Source organism: Tachypleus tridentatus, chromosome 6 (genome assembly GCF_004210375.1).
Source record: "Tachypleus tridentatus isolate NWPU-2018 chromosome 6, ASM421037v1, whole genome shotgun sequence".
Lineage (NCBI taxonomy): Eukaryota > Metazoa > Arthropoda > Merostomata > Xiphosura > Limulidae > Tachypleus > Tachypleus tridentatus.
Window position 1 is genome coordinate 40,469,230 of NC_134830.1, and position 18,795 is coordinate 40,488,024.

An 18,795-nucleotide genomic window follows, 5' to 3' on the forward strand; every position below is an offset into this window, starting at 1 on the left:
TTTCCCTTCTTCTATTTTCAATTTTTGAAACTACTCAAATAAGCGGTTGAGTCTAACAACGCAAAATGCATATTTTTTTCTTTATGTTCATTGGCTTTAAGATTTTGGCCAGCAGTTCGCCTCTGTACTAGCTGTCTCGAATTGTAGAAGAAAGAAGCAATCTACCGGTCAGCGAAGATATATTTTATTTGAAGCTTTCAAACTAGATTTCTTGGATCGACTTCAACTTTTAATAGTACATAATTCTAAACTCCTTGAAACCAGTAAAAACGCTCTAACTTTAGCTTAACTCTGTTGGCCACCACTCAAGTTAAAAGTTAATGATTTACCTCTTTAAAGTTACTAAACAAAACGTTAATATCCTGCTTTAAAAAGTAATAATGCCCTTAATGTTGACAATGTTATTAAAATTAAAATGTAAAACTTTTTTTTTTACAACTTTAGCTCCCCAGGACTTTCTCCACAGAAAATAACTCTTAGGTCTTGAATAACAAGCTGATAATGATATTATCGTTATTAGATTTAACAAGAGTACTGTAATAATTTTAAACAAACGTGATAAAATTAATATTTTTTTTCCATAAGTGAAATATTAAGTAATTAATACAGCACATACAGCATGTTCATGTGTTTGTTTTGTAATTTCGCACAAAGCTACATGAGGGCTGTGGAAAGAGTAAATATTTTACACAAGAAAAACATTTCACGTTCCAGAACTCATTTTTATTCACAGTAAAACATGTAAAACGGTAATGTTAAAACAACCAAAATTTACAACAAAATAGAAAAGTCAGGCTAATATAGCAATTAACATAAAATTTGTTTTTGTTTTTTGAATTTTGCACAAAGCTACTCAAGGGCTATCTGCATTAGCCATCCCTAATCTAGCAGTGTAAGACTAGAGGAAAGGCAGTTTGTCATTCCCACCCACCACCAACTCTTGGGCTACTCTTTTACCAATGAATAGTGGGATTGACTGTCACATTATAACATTCCCATGGCTAAAAGGACAAGCATGTTTGTTGCGACGGGGATTCAAACCCATGACCCTCAGATTACGAGTCTAATGCCTTAACCCACCTGGCTATGCTGGGCCTATTTTAATGTGTATCCATGTGTTGTATCTTGTCACTTAACTTACTCTTTCAATTACTATAAAAAAACAACAAAAACAAACAAGCAAGAGGCAGGTTGCAAGAAACTATTTATCACAGGGGACATGGATGACAAGAGACTGGAAAACACCACAAAAAGCTAAATTATTATTCTTATTTAATCTTACAATTACTATGTGTACGTGTGTTAGATCTACAGAAAAATTATATTGGATGGAAGTTATGTAAATTCACGATTAATGAAATGTTATCTCAGAACATGAAATGGTACTTCCCTTATATGTAATTGTAAAAAAAACATAAAAACTGCAAAACACAAACTGTATCTCACCATGGACCCAATGAACCTCCACACTAAGTTTGGTGATGATTCATCTACAGGGGTGAAGTAGTTATAAAAAAAATCATAAAACTGAAAACTTGTACATATCCCCACATGGGCCAAATGAAAACTCCACACTAATTTTGATGAAGATCCATCCACAGCCTGCAAAGTAGTTACATGGACATACAACAGACACTGCTATTATACAGGGTGACCTGTAAGTCTCTACCCATTTATATATGTTAGTATGTTATATTCAATTATGATGATGATGAGTTGAAGGCAGCTGTTACCGTGGCATTTAGAACAATAACCTCTGCTATGTTGAGGAAAATGTCTTACAGAACATGGCATCACATAATATTATGCAGCGAGAATGAGGGACAGCACACAGATACATAAGATATATGGATGGGTAGGGACTTATGGGCCACCCTGTATTTATATAGATACACAGAGATTTAAACAATAAGAAAGCTGTGTGAATAGTATAAAACTATTTAAAATTACCAAAGTATGTGAGAATTTACATGAAAACAATAACTAAGAAAAATGAATTAATAAAAATTACTGAACCTTATTTTTATAGGTTGCTATTTTCTATTCAAAATACACATTATAAGATATATTCAAACCCAATTTTATTAACACAGTTAAAGAAAAATAAAGCATGCCACTTTATATAGTTAATGTTTTATTATCATTACAAACAACAAATTCATGCATACAAAGTAACTTCATGATGAAAATTTAAAAATGCAAATGACAATATACATAAATGTTTCCCATGTTATGTCAGACCTAAAAGAGAGAGAAAAAAAGGTTCAGACAATTATGCCAGTCCAAGCAAACAAACACTACATGAAAAGTAAAAAAAATATCAGACAAGAAATTGCCTAAAAAAGTACTTTGTTATGCTTCACTCACTTACAGGCATTATACTGATATTTAACCATCATGGATGCTACTGTTAGATTTAATAATTACACATAGTTGTGTCTCTAAGACAAAATAAGGAAAGTCATAGTAAAAAATATTGAAAATGGTTACAAATTAAAAATTCTTATTCATGAAGTTCAGCAAAAAATAAATTGGTAATTAAGAAACTTCTGATAACAATAAAAACAAGAAGATAGGTACAATGCATCATTTATAAACTGTGGCATCACTGTAGGCCTGTAGTAATGGGGAAGTTGAATAAATCCCCACTAGCTATGAAAGATCACCCAATCCAGTCACTTACTCAGGCCTATATAGTATGAGAATACATTTCGTAATGGTAATTTTTTTCCATAATTTTGAATTACCAACCAAAAGAGAAGGTCACAGGCCCCCAGCACATACCACAAACCATTAGACTAATTTTTGGGATATACTATCATATTATAATTCCTTCAAGACTGAAAGGGCAAGAATGTTTAGTTCCAGGTTTTAATCACATCATCTACAGGTTATAAGTTCAGCAGACTAACCAGGGCATGTCATGTCAGAATAAATCTCATTTTTTAACTATGATTTCTCATTATCATTTACCAATAGTAATAAAGCTACTTATTACTGAGGAGATCATAAAATTTAAAGACATACTGTACTGAAATAATGAAAACTCTACACATACCTAAGTAATCATCCATAAGTGTTCCTATTGCAAACTAAACAAATAAGATAAATTGCAGTCAATACAACATCCAGATATTTATTAACAATGATACAACATCCATATTCCTTAAAATCCCCAAAAAACATCCAGATACCTTAAAAATGATACAATATCCAGATTACTTAAAAGTGACACATCATCTAGATTTCTTAACAGTGATATAACAACCATATTTCTTAACATGCAAGGATCTGATATATTTTCTATAACACTAAAGTTGATGTTTTAAACAATGTAAAAATATGAAAAAATATTCAAAAAACTTATAAAATTATTTCTGTATGTTACACAGAAAAAAAACTGAATACACTAAAAAATATGAAAGAGCTAAAGTAAGAAATAAAGTTATTTTCCAATAGCACTTAATTCTAAACAAACCCATGTTGTATACTATCCTAGTTGTATGGTCAATACAAAGTAAACATATAACTAAACAAACAAAAGAAAACAATAAGTTAGTCCAGATAATTTATTTTGTTCAACAATTCATGCTTACAACTTCTTCAGGGCTCACTCAAAAATCTTCATTCATTTTGTAAATGACAAGTACTTACAGTTACAACTAAAACTATGAATCCAGAAAACATTCATCACCAATTAACTTTAGAACATGTGACTGGAATCTAATATATACATTAAACAATGTGAGAAATTAAGATAAACATTCATTAAAGAACTAAGTGGAAACAGATTTAAAAGCTATTGATTTATCAGTGGCAATTAAAATGATTTTTTGTCTTACAACTTAGAGGATTTTTGATAACTCTAAAAATCAGCAGAAGATAGTTGAAAAAAAAAATTTAATGTAAATATTTCTTAAATGAACAAATTCTGAGAGTAGATTTTTTAAACAAGCTAAGTAATCCAAAGTTAAATAAAATTAGTAACATATTTGCAATAAAAATACATACACATTTATAACTGTATTTGAATAGAAGCTGAAAAGTAGGAATTCTATTACTGCAAACAAGATCATAGACAGGATTGTCACATAAACATTACAGACATTTAAAAAAAATGTCATTGTACTCTTCATGCATAAATTGATTCCATTTTTAAAGTTACAAAGGAAAAAACTGAATTCAATATCCTCAAACACTGTAGTCAACTATACATTAACATAACTTGGCTAATTTATATTATATAATATGCTGTAACATACCCAGTCCAATATTTCATTTTTGTTGTTGTTGTTTATGAGTGTTTGCTTGTAGTTGAGCACAAAGCTTCACAATGGATATTTGTGCTCTGCCACCCACAAGTATCAAAACCTGATTTATGATATTGTAACCCTGTAGACATACCACTATGACACTAGAGGTGGGGGATGCATGTTTATAAAAAGTTCTGATCTCCTCTTACCAAACAAGTTATGAAATAATTTACTAAGGAAATTTTCTTATTTAGAGGTTTTCACAAATTTTATTTTAGCATTTATTTTCATATATGGTTATTTTTTTAAAAATCCCAACTGCTAACCCTAATTTTGACAGTTGCAATTCTTGTATAGAGAGTAGAAATATTTAAATTTCCTTCCCTACTTGACAAAACTTTTCAATGCACAAAACAAAGCTCTGGTTTATTTCAACCTCAAACAGTTTCAAAAAGTGAAATTATTTTTAACTGGTGGTATGAAAACTGAATATGAATTTCATATTTTGTTCAGGAAACCTCATACATTTAAAGCTACCAAAATCATCAGTGACATATTTTCCATGTCAATGCAGTTCCTGACAGTAAACAAGCCTTAGGAGAATTTTTAAAAAATAGTGTTTTAGTCAATACAAAAATATTTGAATTTAATCCATTACTAGCACAAATATATAATTACTATTGTTTTGAAAAAGCAGTAACATTTTATTTACGAGATACAACCATTGTCGACTGCAGTAAGTGTGCAAGTTCTGATTATCTGTGTTGTCTCTGTTGATTTGTGCAGCAAAGACAGTTCAGACTATCAGCATGCATTAGACACATTGGAAGTATCTTGCTCATGACTGCAATTTAAAGTAGGGTAGTAACTACCTGATTACACTAATTTAGTATCATTTGTTATGCTAATTCATTGTTAGTTATGTATTTTTCATAATGCCTTTGAATATTTCATGTTTTGATAACTGTTATACAAGTATATATAGTTGCAATAAACCAAAGCCACTGGCCAGGATACACCACTAAAAATAACATATATATATATATCATTCAAGCTTGAATTTTCTCACTCAGAATCTATTTGCTGTAAAGCTGGTTTTTCTTATATGAGTTACAAACTTATAAACTTTTTGTTATTACATCAAAACCTACAGCTATATCACAGCTTTGTAAATAATATGTTATTCCTGTTTGTTTGTTTACTGTAGATGTGCTGTGTAACAGCATAATTTATGATAAAAAAACCTTCAAATGGTTGTTTTACTTTATGTTCAAAGTGGCAACAAATGTAGAAAACAAATCTTGTCCAAAGTGAACAGCCCAAAAATAAGCAAATCAGAGCCAAATCTGTACCAATGTTTTATTACATTATTAAAACAAAATCATGAATATTTAATTATACATGGTATTTATTACAAACCAGAGAGTAATTTAGCTTCACATGAAAAACACACACTAAAGAATCTTTTATCCTTAGAACTAAAATGAAAACATAAAAGAAATATCCCTCTCCACTGTAAAATTAGTTTGTTATGCAAAAAAATAACTAAACTATCTGCCTTTTATCTTGTTATGATACGACTAATCATGTACTTACTATATCTGTAGCATCTACTCTGGTTCCAACTATTTTGAGCCGTATCTTATCATCTTGTTGAATCACAACATCCTTGAATGATTAAAAAGTCTTTACTAATAATAAAATGTAAAAACATAGCTGAAGCAGAACAGAATGTGTCATTTAAGAGGAATTGAAAATAATTTTAATATAATAAACATGAGTCAAAAATATGTACTGATAAAGTGGTTACAAAGAAAATAATGACATTATTATTAATAACTTTGTCTAATATAAACCGGTGTTTATCAATGTTATTTATGTTCATAGAGAAATTAAAATTTCTAACAAATAAATAAAGGTAAGCAACAAAAGGTACACACAAAATCTTTCTGGTAACTCCAAATAACTAGCCAATGAAATGTTCAACATGGCTAACATACATAACTTCTAAATAGTCTGAAAATGTAGATCAAGGAAACACCTTGTAAAAGTTAAGAGATACAGAACACAATGTGTTGGTTATAAACAATAATAGTGTTAAATCAAATAGAATATCTAGTTTACATACTTGCTTTACCAGCAATGGCTTAGCACAGATAAAGGTACAAAAGGTTGAAAAATCTTATCCTCATGTTCAAAGGACAAGAAAATCAAGAGGCAACTTATAAGAGCAGACTACACGATGCAAAATAAAACTAATTTCACTTCTTCAAAGAAGTTAAGGTATGTTCCTGTAAAAGTCATCACCCTCCAGAAATTAGAGTTTAGACGTTAAGTTTTTAAATTTGAATACCTCTCTTTTTGAGAGGTTAAAAAAGATATCTGTAAGCTTATACATTGTGTAATGATTCTTTGTTGCTGCAAATCTAGATTGGCTAATGGACACACAATAATCTTACACACACACACACAACTGAGATTGACAGTCAAACATTTCATAAAAGCACTCTGAAAGGACTGGAATTTTATCAAAAGTCTAAAAAATTCTCATGAATATGTGCCCAAAATGTATCTTAAAGTGAAGGAGTTAAACTGGGATATTATCTCTCCAAAATCATAAATTAACATACAAGGCCTTAGTCTGTCTCACCTTAAAATTACAACTGAAAAAAATGTTACACTTCAGAGCTGTATGTATCTCTACAATTAATTCAAGAAATTACAAAAGATTCTCTAATTTCCATTTAGAACTATAAACAATACCTCATCTTGACTCTTGTAGCAGGGAGGATTACCATCTGGTGCATACTCCATATCTGAGGGTATCGACTAAACGAAAATAAAATGAACTAAAAGTTACAGATTTAACTTCCAAGAAAGAAGGTTAAGCTAACATTTTTACAGTTACCCAACTAGATTAATTACAACTTCTGTAGCACTGATACTACAGAATATGAATGACTTTGAACTCGGAGAATTGAAATATTTTTGTCTCCTATAAAGTAAGGGAAAATGTGAGAAATTCTGAAAGAAAGAGAGATCACAAAATTTTAAGGTTTAGAAACAACTGCCTTTACTATAGTATCCTGACTCAAAAAATTATTCATAATTAATTGTTAAATTCTATAGTTTAAGAAAAGTGACACTATCATATATGTATGCAAAATGATTTAGATTTTCTGAATATGTAAGTACACAAAATAAGTGTATAACAACATCAAATTGCTATTTATGTTCTGAACGAACAGTTGGTAAACTACTGAAAGCTTCACTACTTCAATATCTATAAACAAGAATAGGAGCAAAAAATAAAGAAAAACTTAACTTGTTTTTGTCATGCTTATAACCAAAATACATATAAATATCAAACAAGGTAAACAAAACTTATAAACCTGAAATCTGCTGAAAATCAAACAAGTTACTCAGATAATAAATACATATTCAGTAAATGAAAAATATAGTTTCACAGGCACTTGTTATGGCTCTGAATATTACTGGACTTATCCAAAGAAAAGCCACCCTTCAATTTTCACAATTATATAGCAACCATGAAAGATACAAAAAGCTTTTCAACATTTGTAAATATAGTATTTTCTAGCAGTAAAAAAAAAAAAAAATCAAAACCATCTCATCCATAATATACACTGAATGATTTAATACAATTAACAGTTTGTTATCCAAGTCACAGATAGATTTATTAATAAGGTCCTGTCTTGAAAAACATTCTAATCTTAGTTAGTTATAACCAGTATTCCCTCTAAACTGCATGGCCACACAACAACCAATATCAAATGCTGTGCACTTCATTATTCCAGCCACACACACACACATCCTCAGTGATAGTGAGGACTCGCAATACATTGGCAGCTTTAATGACCCTGGCAGCTGATATGCCTAAAGCCCAAAAAACGAACAAGCAGCATTGCAAAGTAGCCTAATGGTCCAATGGGGTTGAGGGTCTAAAAATCCCTCCCCTTAAAAAACTGGTAGTACACATGTGCAGATTGACTTGATACTAGTGCACATTTCACACATGGTTTGAAAGAATTAAAGGGAACATTGGTGATAAAATATAATGTTATCAGTCAGTTTAATCACCATTACTACTCTGATAATGTACAATCTAACTTTTGGCATCATCTTACTTGATGGTTACTTTCATTTAACAATATATAATATTTGTAAGTTGAGTAACACTTATTGGTGTGAAACTCAAAATTCACAATGTTAGAAATATGCACAAGTTTAATAGCCATTTCAAAATTATTTGATAAAACCTTATGATCACAATGTTTATTAAATCATTTCAACCTCGAATTATTTAACAAGCCGAGGAGATTTTGCCAACTGTATTTTCTTCACAAACATTTTATGCATAAAATCTATGTAAATTATTAATTAATTGTAAACTTTTTGGATATTTTTTTATTTTTATGTCAGTTTCAAAATATTAGAAACAAAAAAGATATTTTAAATACCTATTTAACCTAATAATTTCATTAAAATCAAAACTAGTACAAATTCAACTTTATAAACAAGATGAAAAAAATGATTTCAGACAACACTTAATAAATTCACTGACTTCAAGTGTCTGTGATTATGTGACAATACTTGTAGGTGCATCATCTAATTACATAATAAAGACATGTTCATATAAATGTAGTATATTTACATACACACATTCAATTTTAAAATACTAACACTTAAAAAATGCTGGGTTGAAGCAAAGGCTTTGTTAAAGTTCTTTTAATGATATCATATTTGGGAATTATTTACAAATAATGGGAAAAAAGGCATTACCTGTTTAAATATGTTCTCACCTTTACATATATTATTCTCAATGAATCACCATTGTCAGTAAGCAAATATTTATAAGATAAATTTTTAAAAATATACATTATGTTTAAAAGAACTAAATGTGGAAAGAGTAAATATTTTACACAAGAAAAAAATTTCATGTTCCAGAACTCATTTTTATTCACAGTAAAACATGTAAGACAGTTATGTTAAAACAACCAAAATTTACAACAAAATAGAAAAGTCAGGCTAATTAAGTGGTTAACACAAGATTTGTTTTTGATTTTTGAATTTTGTGCCACACTACTCAAGGGCTATCTGCACTAGCCATCCCTAATTTGGCAGTGTTAGACTAGAGGAAAGGCAGCTAGTCAACACCACCCACTGCCAACTCTTGGACTACTCTTTTACCAACAAATAGTGGGATTAACCATCACATTATATTGCCCCCACAGCTGAAAGGTTGAACATGTTTGGTGTGATGGGGATTTGAACCTGGTTAACATAAGAAATAAATACTTGCTACATAACAAAACAAGCACAAACCTAGCATAACTATTGAAGTTCAAATATAACTTTGTTTTCCAAATAATTAATCATAAACAAGACTATGAAAATAATAAAAAATCTACAATATCAACTTGACCAGCAAATAAACAAACTGAAATACATAAAAAATTGGTAATTAAAAATGATGAAAATAAACTAAAAAAATATGTGAGGAGAGGAAAGGTGGAGAAAGATTAAACCTACAATTTTTAAATGATAATGTTTCTATGAGACATTATGTTCTGTTCTGTTTCAAAATTTTGAGCTTATATATATTGCTTTCATTCCATTGATTTATTAACTGAAGGTTATTTAATTTTAATAACTAAATATAATTCCTGACAATACACAAGTATAATAAATCTTTCCATAAACAAATATTCTCACATGCTTTGATATGAAGCAAGATAAAGGTCCAATCTGGGTGAAAAGGCCAACCTATAACAAATATCAACAGAAATACACCATTTAATAAACTATACAGACATACACAATAAATTATACTTTATTTTTCACATTAAAAAATGCAACTAATCATAATGTACATTTGATATTATTTTAACCTGTCAAGTACCTGACTTGTCAACATTCAATTGATTTATGATCTCAGACAAATACTTTACAAACAACTAAAACTACACATAAAACTTACAATACACAAATAAATGAGATACTTATTTTATAACAATATCATTTTTCTCGATAATCACTTCAAATGCATTTCTCACATACTAAACATAGTGCAAAATGAGCATCTACCCTGTGTCAAATACTCCTAAAAATCACAGTTGGACATGTAAAAATTCAAATGGATGTGGCAAGTTGAAAAGGAAAACACTGCATGATAATTTCTTACTAGACAAATCTACATTTATTTTTCCTGTTTTTTACCATGAATGCAGAGTTCCTTTTGTTCATACAGTCTATCACCTTGTAGCCAATAAACCATACATGTCTGTGTCAGATTCAAAGCTTTTATTTATATTAGGTTGTCCAGAAATAAATATTGTTTTTGAACTGCAAAATTTGGAAAAGTAAAAACAGTGTTGTAAAACATGCTTTAATCAAAGTAAGCACCATTTGCTTCAACACCTTTTACCAATGTGTAACAATTCTGTTTATGCCCCTGCTATAGAAATCAGAGTTTCTAAGGTCAATTAACTCCCTGAAAGCTTCTTCTGCAGCTGCCTAGTTTTGAAAGCATTTATTGTTCAAAAATTTCTTAAAGTGCTTGAAAAAATTATAATCCGTAAGGGAAAGGTCTGAGGAATAAAGTGGATGATACAGAATCTTGATTCCTAATTCATTCAATTTTTGAAGCATCATCCTTGACAGGTCTCATAACACCAATTTTGTTGATCTTCAGTCAGCTGATGCATAACCCACTTGTTCAACTTTTCAAACTGCACTCAGGTGGTTAGTAATGCTTGATTTGCTTGTGCCTAGCTTTTATGCAAGCTCACAAACTGTTATGCAAGGGTCTGTCTCAGTTGTCTCCCTTAATGTGTTTCCATTTCAGGATGGCTTCCTTCCACAACCTTTGTGGTCTTCAAGACTTTCATCTCCATGTCAAAACTTTGGGAACCAATGCTGAACTCTATGTTCAGTAACAGATCCATGGCTGAGTGCCTGGTTGATGTTCCATGTAGTTTCGGTAGCTTTTCATCCAAGTTTGAAGTCATAGAGGAAAATCAGGTGAGTCTTTCCTGTCCATGCTACCTTGGAGGTTGCAAAACTTACTCTGAGTTGAAACATCATGCAATTAAGATACCTTGTAAATGACAAATGATGATAATTTACACAATATTCAGCTTCTAAATGTCATCATGAGAATTTTGACATTTATTTCTGGACAACCTAGTACTTCTTAATGTTATAAATATACAGTGTTGTTGTTGGGGTAAAGATTCTTCTACAGTAAGTGTCTGTGACTTGTTACTGATAAATTCAATAATAAACAAACAACAAAATAATATATATTTGAAACTAGTTAAATGTATATAGAACAAATTCTTTACACCATAGTGATAATAGATATCATAAACACTATAAGGTTTTATTTTTCTTGTCAAAAATCCACTTAGACCTATTCAGTTGCTTTAAATTCAGCTGACACACTCAACTATCTTTCCCTATTTCTCTCACACTACTATTCTGTGTATAATTCACATACAAATGTGACGAGTTACCACAGTTGTATACTATTCTTCTAGTAATCATCTGGTCTTCTTTCCTCAAAATATCCTCTGTTCCTTTTGTCAAAGTGCACTCAGACTAATTTAATTACTTTAGAATGATGTGCTTTAATGGAATAAATTATTCTCCTTTTCTACAGTTAATCTCACTCTACAGCATCAAACATCAGGCCTATCACCTCTACCACAGTTAACTTCACAATGAACATTTCCTTGGCCATGACTTTACTCTCTTCTGCTATTGTCTTTGTCTGTCTGCTATTTCCTGCTCATCTTTTACTATTTATTTGTTTATTACTGAATTGTCTGCTTGCCATATTCTTGACATCAATGACTCACAAACATAGCAATAATATCTACACTAAACAGTTTTTTAACAGTCTGCACACAGCCTTGATTTGTTATTTATGATAGCAAGTGCCAGGATCCAAATTTACATGTACATATGCATAGGCTAACTGACTAAACTATAGAATTCTACCTAATGACAGTATTTTATTATTGTGAGAAAGCCCACCCCTCTCTCCTACATGGAATAAACCTAAAACAGAAAAAAAAATCTTGGGGCCTTTATTATGAATGCTTATGTATTTATTTGTCCAATCACCTTAACTTGCAAATGTGAAAGCCATAAACCAGATTTGCAAGTAAACTCTTGTTTTGTGATTATTATTTTTTTCATTATAAGTAAAATGACAAACATAACTGCTTGTAGTGATCCCTAATGATGTTCATTAGTTTTATTAATGAAAAATTTGAAATAATCATACCTTAAGTTAAAAAGTGACATAGGATATTAAATTATCTACCTATGTTTCATCATTTCCATGTACTCTTCAAACACATTTTCTCTATACTTTATTGCACAACAATTTATTTTATGTTACTTTCAAATACAATCTTTGTGTCATTACTGACAATTCATCATTCTAAACCAACTGTTAATTGTGAAAAAATCTGTAGCTGAAGTGCACCACATTTTGAGAAAATGGAGTTTGTTCTACAATCACACATGTTAAAATACCAATTAATACTGGTTCCACACATTAGAAATAATAGTAATATTTATATTATTAATATTATTCTGGGTTAGTCTAAAACTTAAAGCAAAAAGGCCAAAACTGAATGTATATTAAAAAAGCAACCAGTTGAATTACCTTCAATGAACAGTTTTGTTCTGTAATGTTACAACAGTATTAACTGCATTATATCATTGTGATGGTGTACACAATTCAAATTTCTATGTTTGTTTTTTTAATGGTAACCTTGACCTTTAACTTTTCAGCCTCAAAACAATACACTGTTCTTTCCCACCTTCAAGTGAAATGACCTATGAAGTTTAATTAAAACATGATGTTTAGAACAAAGTTTTTGTACAAAAGGTAGATGTCTACAGATGGATGGACAAACAGCATCACTGTTTTGTTATATCCTCCCATAATGTTTTTGTTCAGAAGGATAACTAGAGACATAACTGAAAAAACTGGTTAAATCTTCTTGAAAACCTTGATTAAACAACAGTATGTTTAAAACAGATGAGAAAATTACCAGAAACATGAAAATAAAAGTATAAAAAATCTTGTGGTAGGATTCCTGTTAAAAATTAATATTTTAAACAATGGAATGTCTTACTCTTTTAAACCATGTTACATATGAACAATAATAACTGATTGTACAGATAGTTATGTATTTCTTCTAAACAGTACAAATAATGAACCAACTATTTTGGGAGAGAATTTTTCCTTGTAAACAGATATATTACAAGTATATCTCCACAGAAGTATCAAAACAACTTGATTTAGAATATATAACTTGAAGCTGCCACAATCAAAACATATTTTACCAAACTGAAATTCACACAACTACATTTTTGTGAACTTTTAGGTCTACAACATACTAGCAAAACTTACAATTTTATTGACTAGTCAACATTTAAGATACAACAAATAGGAATGCTAAATATAAATGAAGTGATTTGCCACCTTTACAGCTAAATGACAAAGTCATCAATGTAAACTAATATTTACAGTATAGAATCAGTCCCATACTTGAATATGTTAAGTATGATTTCTTAAAAAATAAATGTATCAAACATTTAAGATTACAAACCTAATTTTTCTATGTACTGTTTCAATAATTTGGTTCTTACCTTGTTTACCTGTGTAACAACAGCATCTAACACTTCACCTTTAAAGGGCCTAAATACAATAGCTTTGTATTTTACTGGGTACACAACAAAACCACGTGCTGGTTGAATCAATCCTGCACCAATGTTATCAATTGTTGTCACTGCTATTACAAAGCCATATCTGTCAACAAAAAATTCAGTTAGAGCATTTTTCTTTATCCACTAAAAGCCAAAATTCAAATCTAAATCTAAATTTTAAACTAAACACACTTTTTTTTACAATAATCCCTCTCTAAAATAATACAAGTTATATCAAGTCACCTGCATATTACATACTCAACATGATACTTTCATACCTAACTTTCAGAAAACATTAGTAAGCATACACAGTATGCACCACAATGAAAAAGCAAGGCTACCAAAAAGATAGTAACTTTTAAACCAAATCATTATCATGTTCATTTAATACTACACACATCTATAAAAATTGTTTCAACACTATATATTAATTAATCCATCAGGCAAGTTGCCAAATCTTGTAATAAATAACCATCCCAGGTGGCAAATGCAGAGATGCCAACTATTTCAAATGACTGAGCGTAATGATTGTAGACAGAACCCTTTCAGTTTTAGTCCTTTTAGATTTGCCATAAACAAGACAATCTGGTGAATGAGGCCTCTTCTTTCCCATCTTGTGAATGATCGCATTGGTGTTTCTATGCCACTTAGAAAACGAGAAATACCCATCTACGCGAGAGCTGATTGGCTGACAAGCACTGATGATGTAACTATGGATACCCCCACGTACCCAGTATGGAGAAGCACCGCACTCAAACTATTGGTAAAGATTGGAGATACAAATATTTTTTATTACTTCAAGCACAAACATGATTATCGCAAGTAGCCATTTGGACTATGTCTTTTAATTATTACCAAAATTTATTTGTATCTCACTAGAAATTTTCTTTTCACCCCTTTCAAGCCCTGGAGGAACAATTTATCACTTTATTGTATAGGCCTATATAATATATAATAATTTGAAAGTTGCAACAAGTCGTAATATTTGTCTGTATGACCGTATATGTATACACCAAATCATTACGCTCAAATCATAATGGTTGGCATCTCTGCAAATGTTCAGTGGTATTACTGGATATCTCTATTATTGTGGAGTTCATATTTGTCATGTAGTAGTGGTAAATGAACAACTTGTACTCTTTAGAAGCAGTTTAAAGTAGTAGGAGTTGACCCTCATTTTTCAATTAAATTATCACAATTTGATGCTGTTCAACAGCCTAACATTTTATAGCAAGAAAATGACATCAAATCTCATTATAACTGTTTATTTTGTTTATAGATCAACTTATTTCAGATGAATTATGATTTGATATAGTGCACATCTCTGCTTTGCACTGTTATATTTTATCAAAGAAACTTTCTTCACACACATAAAAATCTAACCATTTTAAATCAATAAACTGTTATTGGTACTAACAGAATTTAATCAACACAACAAAAAGTGAGGTCATAGCATAATTTTACCTTGTTTTGTGCATTCAAACATCTTTCAAGTATCTGAAAATGAAACAACTGTCTAACTACCTGTATTGGCTATAGTTTGAAATTATACACAGGAAGAACAGGTTGTATTACAGCTTCGACCATTTCTGAAAATTGAACCTGGTGCTTTTAAATGTATTACTCCTTTATGTAGGGACTGTTGTAGTTTGAGTTTCAATATATGATATAAACAGAACATTTTTGATATACATAAATATTCACTTTGAACTATTCCTATGGCAAAATCTATAACCTGGCCCATTCTTACAAAAACTATCTCAATGCAATCTGGGCTAAATCTCTATGAAAATTTTCATCAGTGTAAATTAACAGTGCACAATGGAGATATGCACTGTACCAGATCATGACTCATCTGAAACAGACTAACCTATAAACAAAATCAGTTATAATGAGATATGTCATGTTCATACTATAAAATGTTATGTATAAATATATACTTCACTAAACAATGTTAAACTCTGGTAATTTCACTGAAAAGCCAATAAGAAAGAAAAGAACAGTCATTGTTTCTCTTGTGTTTTGAGCTCTTGGCTTCATAGTTTTTGTTGTTGTTTTTTAACTTAAAAGCTCAAAAACTCTTTTTATTTTGTATTAGTATTGTAACAGTTCAAGTCAAAATTATGGTGTATCTATTAAATTTGTGCATCTATCCAGCTTGTCAAAAATATTCATCACCACATTTATATCAAAGACAGTAAATGAATTTGTTTTTGATCAATGCAACTGATTTATATTGACAGTAATCTCTTGCAACTACTTTTTACATGTGAAATAAAAAGAAATGCCATAAGTTCCTCTTATACTTAATGCATGTCTACACTAAACATACAGATCTCTGCAATTTTATCTTAAAATAGTTTTCACTTTTAAAGCATACTTTTGACTGTTCTCACACTTCCACAAAACAGATAATTCCAGCATGATGTGTGAAACACTTCAAATAAAGGTTATACGAAGTCAGAGCAGAGAAAGACTTAAACATCAATTACTTATACATAAAAGTAAAAAATTATTCTGGTGAATTGAAAATGCACATTTAAAACAATGCTATAAAAATAACTATAATCTTAAAACTCAGTTATGTGCACATACAAGTACAGTACTGTTAAAAACCTACTTCTGTCAGTTAAACTCCATATAATGGATTTTAAAGCAATTAATTTTTTTATTTGTAATACCATACTATAAAAATATGGGGCAGCTAAAACCCAAATATATTAATGTTTCCACAGTAATTATAATTAATCAACCATTTTACAAGCCAAAAATCATGGTATCAATGTCCATAAGCAATAAATTACATCAAATTATCACACTGTCTAACTCTAGTAACTAATCAGTCACAGGCACACTAATCTTTTGTTCTAGATACTAAAAACTTCAAAAGCAGTATAACATTATAAATATTCAATAGCAAGAGTTGGTTGGAAGTATTATTTGAAAAAAAAAAAGAAAATTTAAAAGTGTCTCCAATTTTACTGTACTAAAACTGTATAATTGTTTACTTTTTATTGAAACTTGCAGTAGCTTCCATGTTCTATTCCAGTTATAACTCTCAAAGTCCCTCAGAATAAGACAATCATTTTCATCATTTTCTATCAAAAATATAACTATTCTCATCTGTTTGTACCTCTTTCTAAATTATTTTAGATATAAATGTACAAATACAGTCTTCCATAAAAATATATGTATCCAAATCACCAATACAAAAAAAATTAACCAAAAGAGAGAAATTTATGGGAGATTAAACATCACATACCCCTAATCATCTCATCTATCCTACACTCTATTTACTTAATATGAAAGTATACTTGTTTATTTCAAAAGAAATCATTTTACTCAATAAATGACAAATCTATGTCTTTTTTTTTAATTCTTACTTTCCACTGCATGTGCCTTCTACTTCAGTAAACAACTTTTGCTTCACAGTTTCCAGAAGCTGTGGGCCAAAGTACCGAGGATGAAGAAGAATCTCATGTTCAAGAGAAATCTTTCAAAACAAATTAACAAAATAAATGAAACAAGCAATACACATACCTGTACACATATATACAAATTATGATTTAAACAAATTGGGCAATATTATTCAACTTACAATCTTCTAGCACCTCCTCACTATTCAAGAACTTAGAACAAATAGTAGCAAGTGGCTTACATACCCAATATTTAACCTCTTTCAAAACTCTCGGGTAAATATTATCTGATCAAGAAGCTTTATTGGGGATGGAGTGGATAAAAGCATTTTGATTTATTTATACTGTGCTCTCAATTATACATGGTGAGAAGAATTGTTAAAACGATAGGCTAGACTCCAATTAAGGCAGTTTAATTCTTCAAATATGGTGAATGACTCAAGGAATGAGCTTTTCTAGTCTACTGCAGAGTCCAACAATTAACAGGAATTTAAAATGGGAATTGATTATTTTATAAAAAATAAAACATAGATTTAAATTTTTACTATTCTTCAAGGTTTGCAAGGGCAATCTTGAAGAGCTATCCCCTCATCGATGTCTGTAGTATTAAGTTTTACATGACGGGCAAATAGTGTCTTCAGCAAGTTTAAACTAGTGCTATCTAATGTAGGGCAATGACAGATGCGAGACTTTGTATTGAAAGTTCATTCAGAGAAGAAATTTTTTCCGTGCAATATAACTATATTGTTTCTCCCGCGAACACGTGCGCCCAATGCTCATTTATATTATAACCTCATGATCACACTCAAAGAGTCTATAAATGTAATTTGCTTTCAACTTTTACACTATCTTAATCTTACAAGTTACACTGCTAACTCCGAATCTGATGAAAAAAGTAATTGATTATTAAATCTTAATATATGATAAAAGTTAAATGAGTGATAAATAATATAACTTACAAGTTTAAAAAACTTACATGGTAAAACATTTGGTATTTTTCTGCTGATACAAGATAATAAACTTTCAAAATTTCAAGAACAAATGTTGTACAAAAAAGATGAAAAGCTAAACAGTCCCTACGTATTTCTAACCTGTGTTAAGCCTATCAGTTTCTATTTCTTCTGCTTTGTTATTCATTTCTTTAGCAAACCTCAATAGCGTTACCTAACCGTTGCTTTAATTTATCTGTCAAAAGTTACAATAAAATATACAATTTTTTTTAATAAAACAAGCTTTTGACCAAATGTGAAAAACGTTCATTAAGATACTTAATTTTATCTTAAATATTTTCCGTTATGACACTGTAGGCATACGTAAATAAAATTCATGAAGAGTTATGCTTTTAAAAGATCGATGTCACAAATATATAAACCACAAAA

The 18,795-nt window shown here is 30.1% G+C and overlaps 1 protein-coding gene across 1 annotated transcript; it reads right to left on the reverse strand.

Moving 5' to 3' along the window:
• Window positions 1-701: 701 nt before the first annotated feature.
• On the reverse strand, window positions 702-18,590 carry Polr2G (DNA-directed RNA polymerase II subunit Rpb7). The gene is made up of 8 exons (XM_076504215.1): window positions 18,393-18,590; window positions 17,384-17,493; window positions 13,944-14,103; window positions 9,987-10,037; window positions 7,017-7,082; window positions 5,850-5,921; window positions 3,059-3,092; window positions 702-2,241 (listed from the first exon to the last, which is right to left on the reverse strand). The coding sequence occupies exons 1-8, from the start codon at window positions 18,402-18,404 to the stop codon at window positions 2,231-2,233; spliced, it is 516 nt and encodes a 171-aa protein (XP_076360330.1). The 5' UTR covers window positions 18,405-18,590; the 3' UTR covers window positions 702-2,230.
• Window positions 18,591-18,795: the final 205 nt, after the last annotated feature.